The sequence below is a fragment of the Myotis brandtii genome, unplaced genomic scaffold, assembly GCF_000412655.1.
Source record: "Myotis brandtii unplaced genomic scaffold, ASM41265v1 scaffold630, whole genome shotgun sequence".
Taxonomy (NCBI): Eukaryota; Metazoa; Chordata; class Mammalia; order Chiroptera; family Vespertilionidae; genus Myotis; species Myotis brandtii.
This window is the reverse complement of record NW_005370412.1, coordinates 1,961,759-1,984,871: the sequence shown is the minus strand read 5'-3', so window position 1 is coordinate 1,984,871 and position 23,113 is coordinate 1,961,759. Positions and strand designations below refer to the sequence as shown.

The window sequence follows — 23,113 nt, the reverse complement described above, 5'->3', positions numbered from 1 at the left end:
TACATAAAAGCCCAGCGACTGGAATGGTGGAACGACCAGAACGACTGGTGGCTATGACGCGCACTACGGCAGTCAACTAACCTGATTCGGGCCCTGATTGGCCAACCCCCTGGCTGGCCCCATCCCCGCCCCCGATTGGCCCCCACCACCCAACCAGGGACGGGGCTGGCTGGCCAACCGCCCGTGGTCCCTCCCCCCAGCTGGCCCTGCTCCTGATTGGCCCCCAACACCCTGATCGGTGGTCCTGCCCCCTTGCCATCCCGGCCTGATGGGCCCCCATTGGGGTGGGCCAGCCGGACCCTACCCATGCACAAATGTGTGCACTGGGCCTCTAGTCATTTGATAATGTAGGGTTAGCTGTGCCTCCCAGCTTTCTGTCACCTTCAAATTTGATAAACATATTCATGTCATCATCCCAAAATAATGGATAATTCCAAGGGAAAAAAATTTCATGTTATTTTGTCTAAGAATCTTCTTAATAATTAACATCAGCCTTCAATATATCTATAGTATCCCTTAATATACAGGGTGTCCATAGTCTGGAAACAGGTGAATTAAATAATGTTGCCTAGGACATCTTTATTCTGTTATTAGACTTTATGGACACCTTTCATTGTATCATATATATATGACTGATTCTCATAGTTTTACATTGGTACTCACTGTTTTTATGTTCATTATTTTTTTAAGAACTAGATTGTAGTAGTCTCTTTATTTCTTTAGTATATATGATGTTAAACATAAATGTTTGTCATTAATTAACTATTAATTAGAATAATATATATCATGTCTATGTTAATATTTATCAATCTTTTTTTTGTTTTATAGTCTGCTTTAAGTTTTTAAAAATTCTTTATTGTTTAAAGTATTACATATAGTATTACATATGTGTCCTTTTTTCCCCCATTGAGCTCTCCCCGGCTACCCCAAACCACCAGCACATGCCCTCACCCCCTAGTGTCTGTGTCCATTGGTTATTCTTATATGCATGTACACAGTCCTTTGGTTGATCTCTTACCCTCCCGCCACCCTCTCCTGCCTTCCCTCTGAAGTTTGACAGTCTGTTCGATGCTTCTCTAATATTTATCAATCTTAGCATTCTCTTTTATGTAGCATTATTTTTAAAGGGAAGGGTAGAGCCAATGTTGTAAAGAATTTTGTCCACAGAGTCTTAAAGGTAAGAATGCCTTCTCTTTAATGAATAGTCCAAAATATCTTAGTTGAAGAAAGCAGTTTGTAAAACAGTATGTATGTATGATAAAATTATATTTTTGTGAAATTAACACCAAAACATTACATACATGTAGAAAAACGTTTGGGAAAATATAATTCTAAGTGAAATATTAATAGTGCCTCTTTGTCATTGTTTAGCTATGAGTGATCTTTATCTTTCTTATCCTCTTCACCTGTCCTTTTTTTCTGCAGTGAGTGTACATTACTCTTATAATCAGAAAAAGACAACACTTAAAAAAAACCCATTAGCTTAGTTATGAGTTGCTGTGTTAACGAACATATTGTGACTTTCATTTGCAGAAGGGACTTGACAGAACCTACATGGATGCCGCCTGATAGATTGAGCCCACGTGTCCATCATTCTCAACCACAGCCTCTTGTTGGAACAGCTGGAAATTTACTCTCCCATCTCTTGAGTCTAGAGCATGCAGGATTTTTGCATAAGGATTTGGAATCTATTTTACCAACCAGGAAGAACCATAATACTGCTTCAGGGCCATTAACTTTTACACCTCAACCGTATCTGACCTCACCGGCTGCTCATCAAGATGCCTTGTTAAAACCTAGTGCCAGCCAATATAAGAGTAAACTAGATCGTATTGAAGCCCTGAAAGCAACAGCTGCTTCTTTGTCCAGCAGGATTGAAAATGAAGCCAAGAAATTAGCTGGGGCTAACATTAATTATGGGTCAGTGTGGAACACTGAGTATGATGTGCAGCAAATACCCCAAGAAGATGGACCTTGGACAAAGGTTATAAGTCCACCTGTGAAAGAGGATACTGAAGATGTTTTCGCTGCCAGAATTCAAAAGATGCTAGGAACCTGTGTATCTCATGCAACTTTTGATGATGAGCTTCCTGGTGTAGGCAACCTTAGTGAATTTAAAAAGCTTCCTGAGGTGATAAGACCTCATAGTGCCATATCAAGCTTCAGAATGAGATCCCCTGGTCCCAAACCAGAAGGGCTGCTGGCACAGTTGTGTAAGAAGCAGACTGACTCTTCTAGCTCTGATCTTCAGCCTTGTTCTCAATTCAAAGCCAAAACGTCTCTTGGTTCCAGCACAGACTCAGTCAGTGAAGGGCCTCTTCTTAGTGAGGGGAGTCTCTCTGAAGAAGAGGGAGGCCGAGATGGACGGCCCTCTTTGAAGATAGCAGAAATCTTAAAGGAAAAGGAATTTTGTGCTGGAGAAAGAAATGCTTATGAACCCATCAAACAGTTTCAGAAGGAAGCTGAAAAATTCTTACCACTTTTGGGTCACATAGGTGGTACACAAAGCAAAGAACCGTGGGAAGAATTGGCAAAGGGAAGTCCACGTAGTGTCATTAATATTTTTACAAAATCATATCAGTCATATGGGAAAGGTGAGAAAAATAAGTAAGCTTTGTAATATTTGTATATTATCTTAATTTTTTCATAATTTTATAAAGATAATACTTAAGTACAAATTTTCATTGTTAATAATGAGGGTAATGGAAACATTGTCTAAATCAAAATTATCTGCCAACTTCAATTAGAGTATTGTAATTTAATCTTTAAATTTTTAGTTTTTAATGTCATAAAACAATCATTGATTGGTAATTATAGAAATTTTGGTCTAATTTAGAGAAATTCATAGATGATGTTCAAGATTGGTATGTATACAAGGTTTTCTGTGACCATAGATATGTAATTTATATAGTAAGTATATTTCTTAATACAGTGACTTGGGAATATAGTGGTCAGGAATTAAGAGGGGCAACTATAGTAACATTTCTGATAATGAAAACAAATCTATTACTGTTCATCAAAACTAATTTTAAAAACAGACTTTGAAGAGTAATGTAGCTCCATAGTTGGTTCCTGAAACAATAACTTCTAAAGGTCCCTTCTTGGCCTGAGATTCTGCAACACATTTTTTCTATGATGGACTCAGTTCCTTCAAGCCCTTTCTTTGTTCTTACTGCCATAGGTGGATTCAACCATCTTAGGTTTAACCTTAGAATTTCAGGTTGGAGAGTGAGGCTGAGCCTTAAGTCAGCTATTGATACTGTGGTTTTTTAATTTGCATTCTACACAGTGTACAACTTATTTGACAAATGGAGTGATTTCATCTGTTCATCTTATGCTTAATTGGGTATCACATTGGGTTTTCCCTGAATTCATATTTAGCTACTTTGTTATGATCTTACGTAGATTTATATAGACTATTGATCTCTTTGGTTTAACACATTTCTGTAGATGGTAATTTTAAAGTTCTTTGGATTTTAAAGTTCTTTTGAAGAAAGTAAAGTGTTTTTAAAGCAACATCCTTATTTTTTAAATAAGAAATTTGGGTTCCTAAATCCTTCTATTAGATTTTCATTAAGATTTTATAATTACACTGAAATACTTACAGTTGAAATAATATGTTATCTGGGATTTGGTTCAAAGTACTCTGTAAGAGGAATGAGAGATGGGGAGAATAAGAAGTTTAATTGAAACTAGATTGATCATGTATTGATAATTGTTAAAGTTGGGTGATGGATACATTGGTTTCATTATGCTAGTCTCTACTTTCATGTATGCTTGAAAAGTAATAAAAAGTTAAAAATGTATTGTTAGATATAAGGATAAATTGAAAAGAAGCACTAGTAAAAGCAAACAAAAATATCCTTAAATCTATGTTGTTAATCCCCATGTTGTGGAATGTTTTGCTTGTGGTATTTTTATTTTTGTTTTAAAACACATTTCAATTATTACTTTTGACAGGGTTTGAAGACAGGTTCAAAAGAGGAGCATCAGCATCACAGCCCTTGAATGCCAGCACAACTCCTCTAAGCAGTGTTTCATATGAAGATGATTTTGTCTCCTCTCCAGGGAGTGGGACTTTGACAGAAAAAAAATCAGCTCTTGAACCTAGGTAAGAATATGTTGACAATGTGGAATAAAATCTGAAAAATGAGAGAAACTTACAAATGAGAACTGCAGTCTGAATATTAGGCAGATTTTGCTTGCTTAAAAATATGTTTTGAGGTTGCATAGCACTGGTTTTTAAGAACACAGATTCTGGATTCAGACTTCCTGGTTTTAAGTCCTCCTGATTATTAGTCGTTTGTCTTTGGGTGTATTACTAACCTCCCCATGCCTCAGTTTTCCTCTCTGTGAAATTGGAAAGAATAACAGTACTAGTCTCATGGAGTGTTATGAATATTCAGTTAAATACAAAGTACTTAGATCAGGGCCTGGCACATAGTAAGCAGAATAAAGGTTGTTAAATCAGTCTGTGAGTTCCTAGTAGAGGATCGTATTGGGGAACTAATCCATGTTATACTAATGTAAGAAGATTAAGAAATGGTTTTGTGTGATAGAACTGAGGACAACCAGATAGATCCTTGACTTCATGATCCAAATCAGTAATTTTTTTTTTTAATTGGGATAACATGTAAAATTTTGCAAAGCATTGAAAAAGAACTCTCCTATGTAATAAAAGAGAGACATGTAAATTGACCATCCCTCCGCTACACTCACCAGCCAATCAGGAGTGGGTATGCAAATTAACCCAACAAAGATGCGGGTTAATTTGCATACACAGGCTCTGGGCGGAGAGCAGAGCAGGAGAGCCGGCGGCTTGGGGGGACGTGGCTCCCTCAGTCACTCCCCCTAAGCTGCTGAGTGGAGAACAGAGTGGGAGAGCCGGAGGCTTGGGGGGACATGGCTCCGACGGTCACTCCCAGCAGCATGGGGAGCACCAGGAATGCTGGGAATCGTAGTTCTGGTGGCAGACAGCTCTCCTAGACATTACAGCAAAGTGAGCCTGGAGCAAGTTATTGTTGCAGTGGGGGATGGAGGGAAAGCAAAGGTGAGAGACATAAGTAAAATCAGAGTGTCTAGGAAAAATTAAAGGGAAGATATCCTAAATCTTCCAGGAAATCTCCACCAATGAAGCAAAAAAAAAAAATGCCTCTATTATTCTGTGAGCAACAAACCAAACTGAGTTGGGGTCTCAGACAGTTCATTCATATGATTGCAAAGACAGACAGAAACTCCCGTATTGGAGAGGGCTCCCCTGAGGGCTCCCAGATTGGAGAGGGTGCAGGGACCCCCACACCCTCCAGTGCACGAATGTCATGCACTGGGCCTCTAGTAATATTTATTGATCACTTAATGTGCAAGGCACTGAGAGGACTGAGGGGCCTTTACCTGTATTAGCTCATTCTTATTATAGCCTGATATGATTAGAATTATATTACCATTCCTACTTCAGGAAGTGAAGCACTAAGTTACTTGTACAAAGTCATACAGCAAGTGAATCAGACTTTTCCTAAATTTCTTACTATATAAAGTACTCTGTAATTACTTACATTCAATATAATTTTCTTCAAAAATTACAAATTGTAATTTACATAAAATTATTGGATGATCTTTTAAAAATAGTTATATCTAGTTGGACTAACAAAAATAAGTATTATTCAAATTATATCAGGAGAAGTGTAGTTTTAAATTTTGAGGTCTTAAGAAAAGATTAAATTTTAAAATAAAAACTTGTAAGGATTTAATTGTGACATTTAATATCACCAATCAATATGATTTAGTGCATTTTATTTTTAGGTTGAAGTAGAACATATTAAATTGTTGTTCCCTGTAAGATTATCAATAGGAAAATAAGGGGGGGGGAGGAAAATAATGATCATATATTAAATTATAAATCTGAATAGAAATTGAGGCCGCAGTTTCTAGTATCCAACATATTTTTCCTCTTCTGTCCAAATTGTCCATTTTTATTGGTTTCACTTTAATAAACAACTCCCTTATATTTTTCTCAGTAATAAATTGAGCCATAGGAAAGAACCCTGGCTTATGGTAGTAAGAAAACAAAAAAGAAAAGTGGAAGGCATCTTTGAGTATAATTATATTCTCCTTGTGATCAAATAGATTTAAAATATTTATACGTTAGCTTCATTTTAATACTTGTTGTTTGTTTTTTTAACCACTGTTATTCTTTGACAGTATTGGTGGTAGCAATTTGGGCACTAAAGAGGACCATTCTAGCAGGAAGTCAGCCTATGATCTTTCCTCTGTTGATGTTACTTCCCAGCATTCATCAGGGACCCAGTCTGCTGCATCTTCTTGTTCATCTACTTCTTCTAAAGGAAGAAAAGGAAAAAAAGAAAAGATAGAATGTAAGTGGAATTCTACATGGTGACTTTTTCTATTACCAATGATTTTGTGGTAGTGACTTAAAGTTATTTTATTCCGTAAGCAGTTAGGTGAGTTTCTTTATGATAATGTAATTAGCTTTCATATTATTGTAGTAATACCTTTCGATATATAATAGTATAAATCTTTTGCTTAATACAAAAGGAATACATTTGCAATGATAAAAATTTAAGGATTATAGATAAACCATCATACAAGAAATATAAATTCCCATTGAGCCCTTTGCTCAGAGATAACTACTATTAATACTTGATGCCTATTTTTTCAATCCTATATAATAAAACCCTAATATGCAAATGGACTGAGTGGCAGAACGACTGGTTGCTATTATGCGCACTGCTCCCCCCTCTCCCCCCCCCCAGTAGGAGGCAGCCGGTGGCAGTGATCTGGGGCGGGCCGGCTGGCGAGCAGCGCCAAGTCGCCAGCCAAGGTGGGTGCGAGTGGGGGGCCCCCAATTGCCCTGCCTCCCGGTTGTCCCACAGATGGCCCTGAATGCCAGCCAGGCCTAGGGACCCTACCCTATATATTGGGAATAGTCTCTTAGATATAAAAATTAAAACCTGGCAAGGCTATTCTAACACTGAAAAAACAGGGTGATGCAGTGATGATATGCATTGACTCTGGCTTGCACATTTTGTGGTCAGCCCTGATTCTGACACTTATAACTGTGTGACAAAGCCAATTACTTAACTTCTCTCTGCTTCAGTTTTTCCACCCATAGATGGGGAAAATGGAACTACTGCCTCAGAAGGATCATGTTATGTACTACTTTTTATAATCAGGGCAAAAAAATGTAGCTGCCCATAACAACAGCAAGATGCCTTTCACCTGTATGAAAAGTATGGACACTGGTGCATGCAACGTTCTGGATTGTGAGAAGGATGTCCAACTGCTGGTTTAGACCCGACATCCCCCAAGGGGTCCCGGATTGTGAGAGGATGCAGGCTGGGCTGAGGGGACCCCCTCAACCCCTGTGCACAAATTTTGTGCACCAGGCCTCTAGTATATACATAAAAATACATACTGCCCCCTAGCCGGTGGCTTCAGTTGGTTAGAGCATCATCCTGTACACCAAGAGGTTGCAGGTTTGATTCCCTGTCAGGCCACATACTAGGATGCAGATCTGATCCCTGGTCAGAGTGTGTACAGGGGGCAACCATCTATGTTTCTCTCTTACATTGATGTTTCTCTCTCTCCCCACTTCCTCTCTCTCTAAAAAAGTCAGGAACATATCCTTGGGTGAGCATGAAAACAAAACAAAACAAACAAAAAAACATACACACACATCTTTATTTTAAAAAGAGAAATAAAATGTTGTTTTGTAGCTGCTTTTTAAAAAAACTTTATAGTATGTCATGTACATCTCTGAGTGTCATTATGTATAACTAGAGGCCTGGTGCACCCTCTTGTAATCAGGGACCCGTCGGGGGATGTCAGACTGCTGGTTTCGGCCCGATCCCCACAGGCTAGGCTGAGGGACTTCACTGGTGCATAAAACCGTGCACGTGGCCGGTTTCGGCCAGATCCCCGCAGGCCAGGCCAAGGGACCCTGGGCCTCTATAATTCATATAAGATCTTTGATTAATCTCTTCCCATCCCCGTCCTTCCCCCTTCCCTCTGAGATTCATCAATCTGTTCCATGTTTCCATGCCTATGTGTTGAGCATCTGCCCCCTGGTGGTCAGTGCACATCATAGCGAACGGTCGAACAGTTGGACACTTAGCATATTAGCCTTTTATATATATAGATACTCAAATTTTCTTAACTGAAAAATAAAGATGATAGCAATAGATGTTTCATATAGTAATTTTGAAGCTTCCATGAAATTAACAGATAGCATGTGTACTTAGCACAGTAGCTGGCCCATGAGGCACTCTGTGTATTTTGAGTGATTGAAAAGAATACCCTTCAATCCCCTCCATTCTGCTCTTGGCTATGTTGCCATAAAGGTGAGAAGATAGAGTAAATAGGCAGAGGCCTCTTAAACTCACAAGATGACCCTTAGGGAATGATTTTCTTCCAAATTATTTTTTCTAAATGTAAAAAATTGTTCATTGAGTTATAAAAAAGGGGGGGAGGGGAGAAAGCAGTAAATATAGACAACTATTTAAAAATTAAAAATTGAAAATCTGGAGGAGAAACCAAGATGGTGGCATAGGTAAACACCGGAGATTGCTGCCGCAAACAACCACTTCAAAAATACAACTAAAAGACGGAACGGACATCACCCAGAACCACAGGAAGGCTGGCTGAGGAGAGACTCTTCAACTAGAAGGAAAAATAACAGCACACCGAGGCTCAGAGGAGGCGCAGTGTGGAAAATACTCAGGTGCGGAGGTGCGCGCGCAAAGCGGGCTGGTGGCTGAGAGCGCGGTTGTCGTTTTCGGTCAGGGGGGAGTCTCAGACTCTGAGCTCCAGATACGGGCGAATCGCTGGGGACTCGGACCCAAACGGGAGAAGCGGGAGTGTCTGGCATCAGTTGGAAGGCAGCTTTCCCTCCGAGGTTTGCAGCGGTTCCTGGGGTTCTGAGAAGCAGAGCCTCTGGGAACGGGACTGAGAGGGGCCATAACCGCTCCCTCCGCCCGCCCTGTTGAGCCCGCCCCGCCCAAGCCCTGCGCAGAGCCATTTGCCGGATCGCCTCAGGCAAAGGCTAGATTAGCACCTCCCCAGAGGACAGAAGTTTTCCGCGGCAGACACAGCTGATTCACACAGCCAGTCGGCCTGGTGGTCAAATCCCTCTAGTATTAACTACAACAATCAAGGCTCAACTAGAACAAGACTGCGCACAAAGACCACTAGGGGGTGCACCAAGAAAGCATAAAAAATGCGGAGACAAAAAAACATGACAGAAATGGAGGATATAGAGCTAAAAAACGCAATTTTGAGGGCTTGCAATAAACTTTTGGAGAGCCTCACGAAAACTAATGAGACCCTCGATGCTATGATAAAGAAACAACTAGAAATTAAGCATACACGGTCGGAAATAAAGAATATTACACCCAATAGCAGACCAGAGGAGCGCAAGAATCAAGTCAAAGATTTGAAATGCGAAGAAGCAAAAAACACCCAACCGGAAAAGCAAAATGAAAAAAGAATCCGAAAATACGAAGATAGTGTAAGGAGCCTCTGGGACAGCTTCAAGCGTACCAACATCAGAATAATAGGGGTGCCAGAAGATGAGAGACAGCAAGATATTGAAAACCTATTTGAAGAAATAATGGCAGAAAACTTCCCCCACCTGGTGAAAGAAATGGACTTACAGGTCCAAGAAGCGCAGAGAACCCCAAACAAAAGGAATCCAAAGAGGACCACACCAAGACACATCATAATTAAAATGCCAAGAGCAAAAGACAAAGAGAGAATCTTAAAAGCAGCAAGAGAAAGAGACTCAATTACCTACAAGGGAATACCCATACGACTGTCAGCTGATTTCTCAACAGAAACTTTGCAGGCCAGAAGGGAATGGCAAGAAATATTCAAAGTGATGAATAGCAAGAACCTACAACCAAGATTACTTTATCCAGCAAAGCTATCATTCAGAATTGAAGGTCAGATAAAGAGCTTCACAGATAAGGAAAAGCTAAAGGAGTTCATCACCACCAAACCAGTATTATATGAAATGCTGAAAGGTATCCTTTAAGAGGAGGAAGAAGAAAAAGGTAAAGATACAAATTGTGAACAACAAACATGCATCTATCAACAAGTGAATCTAAGAATCAAGTGAATAAATAATCTGATGTACAGAATGAACTGGTGATTATAATGAATCAGGGACATAGAAAGGGAATGGACTGACTATTCTTGGGGGGGAAAGGGGAATGGGAGATGCGGGAAGAGACTGGACAAAAATCGTGCACCTATGGATGAGGACAGTGGGTGGGGAGTGAGGGCGGAGGGTGGGGCGGGAACTGGGAGGAGGGGAGTTATGGGGGGAAAAAAAAGAGGAACAAATGTAATCTGAACAATAAAGATTTAATAATAATAATAAAAATTACCTACAGATAACCAATGTTAACTTTCATTTTAGATTTTATTTTATTGTGCTAAAATATATGTAATGTAAACTTTGTCATTTTAACTGTTTCAAGTGAACAATCCATTAAGCACATTCACATTGTTGTGCAACCATCACCACTATCATTTCTAGACCTTTTTCATCTTTCCAAACTAAATCTCTGTACCCATTAAACAATAACTCCCCATTCCTCTCTTCTTCCAGCCCCTTTTTTGATTTCAGAGGGGAAGGGAGAAGGAGAGAGAGAGATAGAAACATCAATGATGAGAGAGAATCATTGATGGGCTGCCTCCTACACGCCCCCTACTGGGGATCGAGCCTGCAACCTGGGCAGGTGCTCTTGACCGGAATCAAACCCGTGGCCCTTCAGTCCACAGGCCAATATTCTATCCACTGAGCCAAACAGCTGGGGCTATAAATGTATCTTTATGCGTTAGTCTGGTTCTTTCCTTTAAGGGAATATCCTAGAAGTTAGTTAATGGGGCAAACAGTATGCCATGTTTAAAATTTGGATACATTTTGCCAAATAACCCTTCAGAAAGCCAGTGTCATTTTATACTTCAGTATGAGAGTGCTAGTAGCAATTATTTCTTAATCATCAACCTAGTCATAACTCTCTTGCAGATTGGAAGCATTCTGAAAGTCTTTAGTAGGAACATTAGACATCATTTTATCGGCACTTCCCAGAGTCTGTCTTTTCTTGTGAAAAACTGATTCAGTGGGAGAGGCTGTTTCACAGCTGTTCTGAGGCTTATGAAAGAACTACATGGTTCTGTAAATTTGGGGAAATACTTTTAAGAGTAAAACAGGCCTCTTACCTACCAGTTCATCAACACTTCTAATATGCTAATACACATTATTTATTTTAGGAAGAAGGTGAGCCCATATAGTATGAAGTACTATCCAAATTTATTTGAACACAGACTCATTTCTTTAACCAGCATGTTATGACATTAGAAGTCATACTGAACACATTTTGTGAAATGCTGATCTTGCTCAATTATTTTGCAATTTTATGCTTTGTTTACATCAGTGTCTCACTTAAGGTTAGTTATTGGCAAAGCCTGAATTCTGACTTCTGAATCCCAAATCGTTTACTATAATATACTGTACAACTTAAAATACCATGATATATTATTGAATAGGAGTATAAGCAATATGATTCACTATAGGTTTTTAAAATTTATAATCTAAAGCATGATGATATGTAGTATAGGTAGTGTCTTGTGGCTTTCAGATTCCCAATCCCCTCTAACAATGCCTTAGAAATACTCTAGGTATTTTACTTTCCACAGCATCATCTTAAACTTAGTTTCTTCTTTATCCCCAAGTTCTAAAATCAGTGTAATTTTTGTTGTGTGTACTCCATCTGGTGATGAAAAGGAGTGTCTGCATGCTCTGTACAAAAAGCTTCTTCCCAGTGAAGTTGAAAGTAGTTAGTAGATTAAAGTAGCAGTCATCATTCCATTCTAAACTCTGTACCCATTAAAAATGACTTCCCATTCTTCCTTCCCTTACCCCAGTAGCTACCATTCTACATTTTTTTGGAAAATGTTTATTTTTCTTTAATGTTTATATTGATTTCAGAGAGAGGTAGGGAGAGGGAGATAGAAACATCAATGATGAGAGAGAATCATTGATTGGCTGCCTGCTGCCTGTCCCTCCCACTCCCCCACCGGAGATCAAGCTCGCAACCCAGGCATGAGCCCTAACTGGGAATTGAACTGTGACCTCCTGGTTCATAGATTGAACTTAACCACTGAGCCACACCGGCTGGGCACCATTCTTTCTGTCTCTATGAATTTGACGAGGAAATTTACCCATTGTTAAAATAAGTACACACATAGTTGAGTAGAAATAAATAAACTTACTTATTGTACAACTATTACCATTATGCATCTCCACAACTGTTTCATCATCCCAAACTGAAACTCTTCATTCATTAAGTAATAACTCTTATGCTCCCATCCCCCGCTCCCTGACACCTGGTAACAGCGCTTCTATTTAGTGTCTCTATGAATTTGCCTATTCTATGTACCTATATAAGTGTATAATCACGGAATATTTGTCCTTTTCTGGCTGGCTTATTTTACTAAGTGTAATGTCTAATACGTTAATCCATGTTGTAGCATGTCAGAATGTCTACCTTTTTAAGGCCAAATATTACTTCATTGTATGTATATACCACTTTTTATTGTTTGTTATACATTCATCAAAATGTTGAAGGACACTTGGGTTGCTTTTACCTTTTGGCTGTTGTGAATAATGCTGCTATGAACATGGGTTTACAGTATAATTTTTTAATTTTATTTTCCATTTTCTTTTAATTGTTAACCATATATCTATGTTTAAAAAATTGTTTAGTTGCCATTAAAATGCAGTTCTTTGTTCTGCTTCTTTTTCTAATGTGACAAATATTTTCCCATGCTGCTATTGAGACATATCATCAAGGTGAATAATGCACTAGATGTAGAATCATAAGGCCTGGGCTTATGTCCTATTTCTGCTATCGACTAAGTATCCTTAAGCAAGTAGCCTCCTAGACCTCTAGTTATCTCATCATTAAATGAGCATACGCTACCCACTTCATAAGATGTTTAAAGGCAATCAGGTAATATATATGGAGTGCATTTTAAGTTATAAAGTGCTATTTAAATGTTTACTATTGTCTATGTAATTTAGACAACTCTTCTGTTGCAAATGTAGGGTAAACTTAAAAAAATTATATAAAATTGTTCACAGAGTGTTGTGCATAATTTTTGTTTGTTGGTGTCATAATCTCATTAAGATACTCCTATAGGTGAAATCATTCTGAGTCAGAGAATCTGAACAGTTTTATGAATTTGGCTACATAGTTCTTGTCCTAGAGTTTTTCCAAAGGATTGTGTAGTCCATTGTGGCAGTTGATAACATTTTTTGGCAGCTTTTGGCTTTATCCTTGAAAGACTTCTTTTTATTTTTTTGTAGGCGTAGAATAGTACTATATACTTATCTTTTTTAATCATTTGATTTAAGAACCATTTATTTTTAATAGCAAATAGGGGATGTTAATGGAAGAAACTTCACTTTTCTAAAATGAAAACAGAAGGGTGAATTTTATTTTAGATATGAAAAACACATTTTAAAAATAAGTCCACTTTTAAATATTCTGTTCTGCACTTGTTATTTTACTGAAATCTAGGTATCTATCAATTACCATTCAGTCTCTTCTATTGAGAATCAGCTTATAAGAAATTTACTTTATAGGGCTGGATTCACTCACTGGAAATGTTCAGAACTCACTTCTTGATGAGGAAAAAGTACACTCTGTCTCAGAACGTGACTCTCATCAAGAGAAGAAGTCTGAGACCAGTAGCAAACTCTCTGTCAAAGATTATGAACAGACTCTTGACACAGATAGCACTTTGGAGGATCTTTCTGGGCATTCTGTGAGGTAAAGTAATGTATATTTTATACTGTAATTCATTTTAATTAATGTTACAATATTATTGATATTCAGTGAATCCATTTAATGAATTTCTGTATTTTATGAATAGTTACTGTAGCTTTGTTCATAGCTCTAGTTTTTATATATATTTTAGAGTGTGACCAACTTTCATCTAAACTATTAACAACCTCTCTCCCTCAGGAATTCTATGCCTCTAGCACAACCCACCTTTCTATTCTAAATGCCATTGCCATAGTTGTTTTCTTGGTTTAACCCTTTGACCAACCAGCTACTTTCCTTGGGGCACTTTGGTAGCTCAGAGTTACCCCACACATCAATTCTAAGAACTTAACTTTATCCAAAGTGTTTTCACTAAGCTACCACAAACTATCTCATTTCCTTTATCTATACCTTTTGCTTCTCAACTGTTTCTTTTACTCTTGTAACACAACTGCATAGCATTCTTTTGATCTCATTGTTTATTTTTTTCTCTCCTGCTCAACTTATTAGTTTACTGAAGCAGATTTTGAAATCTCATTTTTATATTGAATATGGAGTTTGCATACTCTGTCCCCGCCCCCCCCCCCTTTGGGTTAAAAGGACTAACAAAAGAGTAGTTTTTGTCATTTCTTAATTTTTAGTACAAAATTATTTTTTTCTCTTTCAGAGACATATGTTAAGACATTTTTTATAAGACTTGATCTTACCTTTTATATGTGGCTGTAATTTTTTGCTATTATAATAGAGGATTTTGCTTTATACTACAATAATGATTAATGGTGTATTTACATTGTAGAGGAAAGAGTTAAGTGACAGTTTAATCCAGAGAATCCTTTTGGGCAGGGTTTGTCTCTAGTTTTGTTCACTACTTGTAAATATGAAAATAAGAGGAATGCTCAGAGTACATTCAGCATAATGACTGTGTTGAATGAATAAACGCCTGAATCACAGCTTTTTAAAGCTGATGTTAATAAAGAAAGTAATGTGTGCTATTCTTACGAATTAGTTAGCTGGTTCCTGAAATAGTTTTCCCTATTCTAATGTTTTTTTTTGAAACAAATCTTCTAGTGTCTCCTCAGACAAGGGAAGGTCTCAGAAAACTCCAGCTTCTCCGCTATCTCCAAGTTCCCAGAAACTGTTGCAGTTTGACCTTCCAGGAACTTCATTAGAAAGATCTAAGTCCTCAGTTATAATGCCTCCAACTATAGCAGGATTCAAGCCTAGTGCAGCTTTTCCTGATATGAACATGGCTGCCAGCAGAGCAACTACAGAGATGATAACTTCAACACCAGGCAAGTCGACCCGTGCAGTTGTAATTTTAAAAATAAGGTTACTTATCTTGGGGAAAATTTGTTTCAGTTAAATTATAGGGAAATGGTTTTTCAACTGGATGTGATTACTTCTGAAAGTTTTAAACAGACACTGTACAGGAAAATATTAAGAAGCATCAGAGATTCAATAGTGGTGATTTTTCCCATCTTGCCAGCATTAGTAAAAACACTGAAAAATGTATGCCATGTATGTACTCCTAAGTGTTTATAGGTTTATATGTATGTACATACTCATGCATGTGCATACTCCCCCCTGACCCCCCGCCTCCCCCTCCCACACACACATAAGAAGTAACTATTAAAAGACACTGTATTTCTAAGTCACTGTCTTTGTTTTTGGCTCTTAAAATTAGAAATGAATTTTAGAAATCTGAGATGCAATTTAATTTCATGTGAACTTTCACATTTGACAATTGTTATGCCCTCCAGGTTCTAAACGTTTTTCTCCTGCTGGCCTCCAACATCGTATGGCAGCTGAACTGAGTTACTTGAGTGCCATTGAGGAGTCAGTGCGCCAACTGTCAGATGTAGAAAGAGTTAGAGGCATTTCACTTGCTCAGCAAGAAAGTGTGTCTCTGGCTCAGATCATAAAGGTATTTGTGGGGTTTTCTTCTTTAGCTTTCTTTGTGTGTTTTCCCCCCTTTTCTTTGTTATTTAAAATAATCTTTAAAAAAATAATAATCTTAATGGTGAATTAAAAAAAACATAGTAGGTGATCACTAAGTATTTTGATAAATGATAAATGGTTGTTGTGTTGAGAAAATAGCCCTGGGATTAATGTAGTCACTGAGTTGTAATAGTTTAGTATCTTAGAATTAATAGTTGATCACTTCTTTATCTTGAAGGCACAGCAGCAACGCCATGAAAGAGACTTGGCCCTTTTGAAATTAAAGGCTGAACAAGAGACTCTGGAGTGTCAGAGACAGTTAGAAGAAACCCGAAACAAAGCAGCTCAGGTACCTTATTTTGCAGCAAAGTTATTAAACCTAAATTTGTATCTTTGAAATCACTTTAGTATTTTTTTAATTATATATGAGTAAAGAAGAGAAGATGTAAAATATGTCCTATGGGATAATTTCATGTCATTTGATTCTTGTAGCAACCCTGTGAAATTAGTCAGGATGTAGCCCCAATTTAATAAGTGGAAGCTGAGGTAACTACATGGTATTTGCTTATCTATAGTCACATCGACTCTTAACCAGTGGAGTTAAGACTTAAACTTCAGCAGTGATTTCTTAAGACTTCAGATTTTAAACCCATTGTTCTTTTGATCCATGAAACAAATTTACAAATTCTGTGACATGATGAAAGTTTTCTTTTTACCCTCTTTTATGTACAGGTCCATGCAGAATCATTACAGCAGGTGGTTAAATCACAACGGGATGTAACTGAAGTCCTCCAGGAAGCAACTTGTAAAATAGCTGCTCAGCAGACAGAGACTGCTCGCCTTACCACAGACGCAGCGCGCCAAATCTGCGAGGTGAGAGCCACTGAGAACCCTTTTCTTCTTCATTCTTTTTAGTCAGTCTGAATAACTTTGGCCTTTTATTGCAGTGTCTTGTACATTTGAATTTATAGAGTCAGAAAAAAAAGGATGAAGAACTCTAAATTTCTGCCCTTGAGTAAGCTTTTTAAAAAGATATTAATTTTATTGATGAATAATTTACAAAAAAATAACGTACCCATTTTAAGGATATAGTTTGATGACTTTTGACAAATATGTAGATACCTGTATCTGTATATTTCTATAGCTTATCTTTCCATCCCTATCAACACTACTATAATCAATATTTCCAACACTCTAAAAAGATCTCCCATGCCCCTTTGCAGTCAGTCCCCAACCTCAGTCCAGGGAGCCACTGGTCTGCTTTGTATGAAGGTGTTTCATTTTTACCCAGTGTTGTTAGTGTCTTTTACAGTGTTGTTAGTGCCAAGGACAAAGCTAGAAATAGTTTTACTCTATATAGGATATCATAACCGATAGATATAGTTTCATTTATTTAAGCAGTTACAATTTAGGATTGTTTGTGAAATGATTGTTAATTAATAAGCCATGAACCTACTATATGTTAGATATTGTGGAATTGTGCAAATAAATATAAAGTAGCATCTCTTTTCTCAGGAAAATTTTAGACAACATTAACAAAGATTTCAAAAACACTTCAGGTCATCAAGACAGTGGTTGAAAAAATACAAAATGAATAACACGCAGCAGTGGCAGTAGTGGCTAAGAGTAGGGAAAACATACTCACGTTGCTCAGAAAAGACTCAGATAGGAACTAGTAATTGAATTGATTTTTGAAGGAAGATTTAATTTTTGGTTTACTATGGCTCATTATATGACTTAAATGTTTTCTGTCTAATTTGTAGATTGTTATAGCTGGGTGAAACCTTAGAAATCATGTTGTATTCATCTCTTTATTTTTATAAGGAAGCTGTTGAGACTTAAAAAGACTAAATGATTTGCCCATCATATTTACCTGTTACTGCAGAATTTGCTCTCTCTCAATCCAGTGATCTTCCAAGACGCTCTGCTCCCTCTCAGTTCATCACTTTTGGCTTGTGTGTTCATATTTAGATGGCAGAGTTGACTCGAACTCATATATCAGATGCCATTACTGCTTCAGGAGCTCCCCTAGCAACGCTGTATGACCACCAGCGGATACATGCTTCAGACTTCGTGAAGCAACTGAGGACCAGAGCTGAAACAGATAGGTTAATATTCAGTCATTCTGCAAATATGTCATGAGTATCTGCTGAATTCCAGGCACTGTTGTGGGTGCTGGGAATACAGTTTTAGGCATACAGTCTAGAGGAGAAGGTAGATGTTATTCAAATAGTCAATTAAGAAATGGTCACTGTAAACTGAGGTATGTGTTATGAAAGAAAGGATCGTTGTCTCTGAGATACATAACCTGTGGGTACAAGGAGGTCAGAGAAAGTTTTCCTGAAGAAGTAAAGCTTATTGTAAGATACAGTGGATGAAAAGGAGTTGGTGTTGTAAAGGAGGTAAAGAATATACAGGTCAATACATGTAAAGGTAGGAAGAGAAAAGGAAGGAAGACCAGTGGGATTGGAGGCAGAGAGCAAAGGGGAGAATGGTAGATGATGCAGGGATCAGATCATGGTAGGGCCTTGCAGACCGTAAGGATTTTGTTTATTCTAGAGCAGTGAAAAGTCATTAGAGAGTGTGTTAGGCAGGGCTGGGTAATGTGATCATGTTTTGTGTGTGTCTTCTTTTTTTTACATCACATTTTGACTGTCTCTAATTCATAGATTTTAAGTCTATTCACATTCATTGATACTTGGGGTGATTTTTGCTTATTTCTCATAATAAAAAAGAAAAAGCTCTTTTTTTAAAAAAAAATCCTCATCTGAGGAGTGATGATACTTTTTTCCATTGACTTAGAGAGAGTGAAAGGGAGAGAGTAGGGAAAGAGAGAGAGAGAGAGATCGATGTAGAGAGACACATCTGTTGGTTTCCTCCCGCACACACCCTGACGGGGTAGGGATTGAACCTGCAACCCAGGTACGTGCCCTTGACCGGGAATAAAACCCGCAACCCTCTGGTGTGCAGGCCGACACTAGCCACGCCAGCCAGGGCAGAAGATACTCTTTAGTGTGTTATACAACCTTTTCATAAATGAATGCCTTCGAATACTTTGTAAGTTATTTCATAATTCCTGTTCATTCAAGGTTTTATCTAATAATGTTGAGCGGTATTAAAATCTTGCTCCTATTAGAGACTTTAAATGTTGAACAAGTTTTGTTTTGTTTTTGTAGGAAAAGTCAATCTGTTTCACTCTCTCACAATAATGAAGGAACCCCTGACTCAAAGCATCAGAAGTATTCTTCATATGATAGTTATTCTGAGTCTTCAAGATACAAGAATCATGATAGAAGGTGAAAAGAGGGTTTTGTTTTAATGTTTGTGAGTTTATTTGAACCAGACTGTCAACAATTGCCAGGAGACAAAGTCTCAACGCATTGAGATAATGTATCAGAGAATGGCAGTTTGCACCATATTTTGTACATTCTGAAAAGTAGTAAAGTATGATAAGTAGCTGAGAGTTGCTTTTTTTTTTTTACTTCTCAATTCCATTTCTTTAAATGAAAGTTTTACCTTCCCCATTTAATTTGCTGATTTGTAAAACAGTTGTTTCATGTAACAATATAGCTGCCATTCCTTGAGAACCTATATTATATAAGCACTGTATAAACTTGTTTTCTTATACTTTATCTTTCATCCAGGTTACCCTAATGTTAACATTTTACTTATATTTGCTTTACCAAGTAGAACTTTTAAAGAAGGCGATAGAGGTCAACACCATCTAAGGTCATAGATATTCTATTTGATTTGGCAATTAGAGTTTAGGTAGAGGTTAGAAGAGTAGTTCCAGTAGAGTAGTTGGGATCGAAGCAGACTGTGGTAAATCGTGATATTGATGAAAAGTAAGGAGGTGGAAATACCAGGTAGAAGCCTCTTTTCCCAGTAGCTTGGGTCTTTCTTTGTAATATTGTTGTTGTTTTTTCATTGATTTTACAGAGGAAAGCAGAGGGAGAGATAGAGATAGAGAGAGAGAGAGAGAGAAAGAAAGAAAGAAATATGATTAATCAACTGCCTCCTACACTCCCCACACTGGGGATCAAGCCTGCAACCTTGGCATGTGCCTGATCGGGATTCAAACTGTGACTTACTGGTTCATAGGTTGATGCTCAACCACTGAGCCATGCAGGCTGGGCCAGTAGCTTGTTTTTAAAATGAAAGGAAATATGGGTGTGAGAGCCTTAGAATAGTGGTTGCCCAGTATGACTATTTAAATGTGAAACCTTCCTCTCTCCTATTCATCTTTTCTAAAAGTTTCTTCTCGGGTTTATGTCTACTTATTATTTTTATGCTTTATATTACATCTTTTATCATTTTGTATCTTGATCATAACCCCTGTTTCCTTAGCCACATAAGTTTACTTTGAAGTTATCCTTATTTTGTTGCCTTCTTTGTTTGTTTCTATAATATTCATAAACAGAAGTAGTAGTGGTAGCAGCCGTCAAGAAAGTCCTTCAGTTCCATCTTCTAAGGAAAATGAGAAGAAACTTCACGGTGGAAAGATGGAGAGTTCTATTGATGAACAGGTTCAGACTGCTGCGGATGATTCTCTACGAAGTGACAGTGTACCATCTCTTCCCGATGAGAAAGGTAACTTCCTTGCACATATATGTGTAATTATTTGTTTTGGGAGGCTTCCAGAACCCTTTGAGATATTTTTGTACATTTTATAATGAAAATAATATCTAGATATAGCTGTCTATAATTATGACAGCCTTAGGTCTTGGTACCCAGAAGTGAGGTGCTGCCATAACAAATACTAAAAATGTGGTCATGCCTTTAGAATTGGCTAATAAGTAGAGGTTAGAAGTTTTGAGGTACATGCTAGAAAAAAACCTATATTGCCTTGCAGACCTATTGGTAGGAATATGGACATTAAAGGTGATTCTGATGAGCCCAGCTGGTGTGACTCAGTGGCTCAGTGTAGACCTATGAACCAGGAGGTCATGGTTCGATTCCCAGTCAAGGCACATGCCCAGGTTGTGGGCTTCATCCCCAGTTGGGGGGCATGAAGGAGGCAGTCGATCAATGATTTTCATCATTGATGTTGCTATCTCTCTCCCTCTCTCTTCTTCTCTGAAATCAATAAAAATTATTTTTTTAAAAGAAGAAATAAAAAGGAAGTTAAAAGTGATGAACTTGGAGGAGAAACCAAGATGGCAGCATAGGTAAACACCGGAAATTGCTGCTTCGCACAACAACTTCAAAAATACAACTAAAAGACAAAACGGACATCATCCAAAACCACAGGAAGGCTGGCTGAGTGGAAATTCTACAACTAGAAGGAAAGAGAAAAGCGCACTGAGACTAAGAGGAGGTGCGGAAGTAAAGTGCAGAGGTACGGAGGCTCATGTGGAAAGGACGGGCAACTGAGGACACGGTTGTCTTTTTCGATCGGGAGGGAGTCTCAAGCTCCAGACTGCTCTGAACTCCAGTTCTGGGCAAGTCTCTGGGGACCCAGACTCATATGGGGAGAAACTGGACTGTATGGCACCGGTCAGAACTCGAGAGCAGCTTTCTCTCAGAGGTGCTTGCAGCAATTACCGGGACATAGATGCAGGGCCTCTTAGGGTAGGACTGAGGAGCAGCCATAGCTGCTTGCTCCGCCCTGTTGATCCCCTGAGACCCTGCCCCACCCAAGCTGTGTGCAGAGGCTTTTGCATATGAAAGGCCTGGCCCTTAGCAATCTAAAAATTACCTAACAAACTGCAGCTGGGTCAGAGAGACCCAGAACTTCCAAAAGAAGGCCCAAGGCCCCACAGCAGCCTGCATTGCTTCACAGCTGGGCCTCATCTGGGCACCTCCAAACCCCAAACAAAGAAGAGAAATCTGCAAATCTCTCCATAGCCCCTGCTGGGTAGCCTCAGGCAGAGGCTAAATTAGCACCTCCTTAGAGATCCAAGAGCCAGTGTACCCAGTGGTCAGAGTGGGACCATCCAGATTACAACTCCTCAGATCCATAAGGGACACACTCAGGGGGCAGACTCAGTGAGCACCAAAGCCCCACTGAAGCAAGTCTTGCCCCAGAAGGGTGTCTCAGCACAGAAGTTCTCCCACTGCAGACACAGCTGATTCTCACAGCCAATTGGCCTGGAGGTCAATTCCTCCCAGTGATACCTACAACAATCAAGGCTTAACTACAACAAGACTGTGCACAAAGCCCACAAAGGGGTGCACCAAGAGTGTCCACCTCAGGTAATTGGGGAGGCTGAGCCACTGGGCCCCATAGGACACCTAGCACAGAAAGCCACTCTATCAATACAGGGAAGCAGCCAAAATGCGGAGACAAAGAAACAGGTCACAAATGACAGAAATGGAGGAAAGCAAACTATTGGATATAGAGTTCAAAACCACACTTACAAGGTTTTTCAAGAATTTTCTAGAAACCGCCGATAAATTTAGTGAGACCCTCAAGAAATCTAGTGAGACCCTCGAGCTTATGAAAAAGGACCAACTAGAAATTAAGCATACACTGACTGAAATAAAGAATATTATACAGAGTTCCAACAGCAGACTAGAGGATCGCAAGAATCAAGTCAAAGATTTGAAATACGAAGAAGCAAAAAACACCCAACCGGAAAAGCAAAAAGAAAAAAGAATCCAAAAACATCAAGATAGTGTAAGGAGCCTCTGGGACAACTTCAAGCGTACCAACATCCGAATTATAGGGGTGCCAGAAGAAGAAAGAGAGCAAGATATTGAAAACGTATTTAAAGAAATAATGGCAGAAAACTTCCCCTACCTGGTGAAAGAAATAGACTTACAAGTCCAGGAAGCGCAGAGAACCCCAAACAAACGGAATCCAAAAGGACCTCACCAAGACACATCATAATTAAAATGCCAAGAGCAAAAGACAAAGAGAGAATCTTAAAAGCAGCAAGAGAAAAAAAGTTAGTTACCTACAAGGGAGTACCCATACGACTGTCAGCTGATTTCTCAATAGAAACTATGCAGGCTAGAAGGGAGTGGCAAGAAATATTCAAAGTGATGAATACCAAGAATCTACAACCAAGATTACCCAGGAAAGCTATCATTCAGAATTGAAGATCAGATAAAGAGCTTCACAGATAAGAAAAAGCTAAAGGAGTTCATCACCACCAAACCAGTATTATATGAAATGCTGAAAGGTATCCTTTAAGAAGAGGAAGAAGAAGAAAAAGGTAAAGATACAAATTATGAACAACAAATACACATCTATCAACAAGTGAATCTAAAAATCAAGTGAATAAATAATCTGATGAACAGAATAAACTGGTGAATATAATAGAATCAGGGGCATAGAAAGGAAGTGGACTGACTATTCTCAGGGGGGAAAGGGGTGTGGG

General features: G+C 38.5%; 1 protein-coding gene across 7 annotated transcripts in view; it reads left to right on the top strand.

The window, feature by feature from the left end:
• The window catches only part of CEP350 (centrosomal protein 350kDa), a 115,661-nt gene that overhangs the window by 38,967 nt on the left and 53,581 nt on the right, over window positions 1-23,113 (top strand). For all 7 annotated transcript variants that reach the window (XM_014528343.1, XM_014528342.1, XM_014528345.1 and 4 more), the window contains 11 exons: window positions 1,534-2,594; window positions 3,961-4,111; window positions 6,199-6,371; window positions 13,670-13,856; window positions 14,919-15,142; window positions 15,611-15,774; window positions 16,027-16,137; window positions 16,521-16,661; window positions 17,760-17,896; window positions 18,965-19,084; window positions 20,209-20,378. In XM_014528343.1, coding sequence (XP_014383829.1) covers window positions 1,534-2,594; window positions 3,961-4,111; window positions 6,199-6,371; window positions 13,670-13,856; window positions 14,919-15,142; window positions 15,611-15,774; window positions 16,027-16,137; window positions 16,521-16,661; window positions 17,760-17,896; window positions 18,965-19,084; window positions 20,209-20,378 — 2,639 coding nt within the window. The remainder of the gene's footprint in view (window positions 1-1,533; window positions 2,595-3,960; window positions 4,112-6,198; window positions 6,372-13,669; window positions 13,857-14,918; window positions 15,143-15,610; window positions 15,775-16,026; window positions 16,138-16,520; window positions 16,662-17,759; window positions 17,897-18,964; window positions 19,085-20,208; window positions 20,379-23,113) is intronic.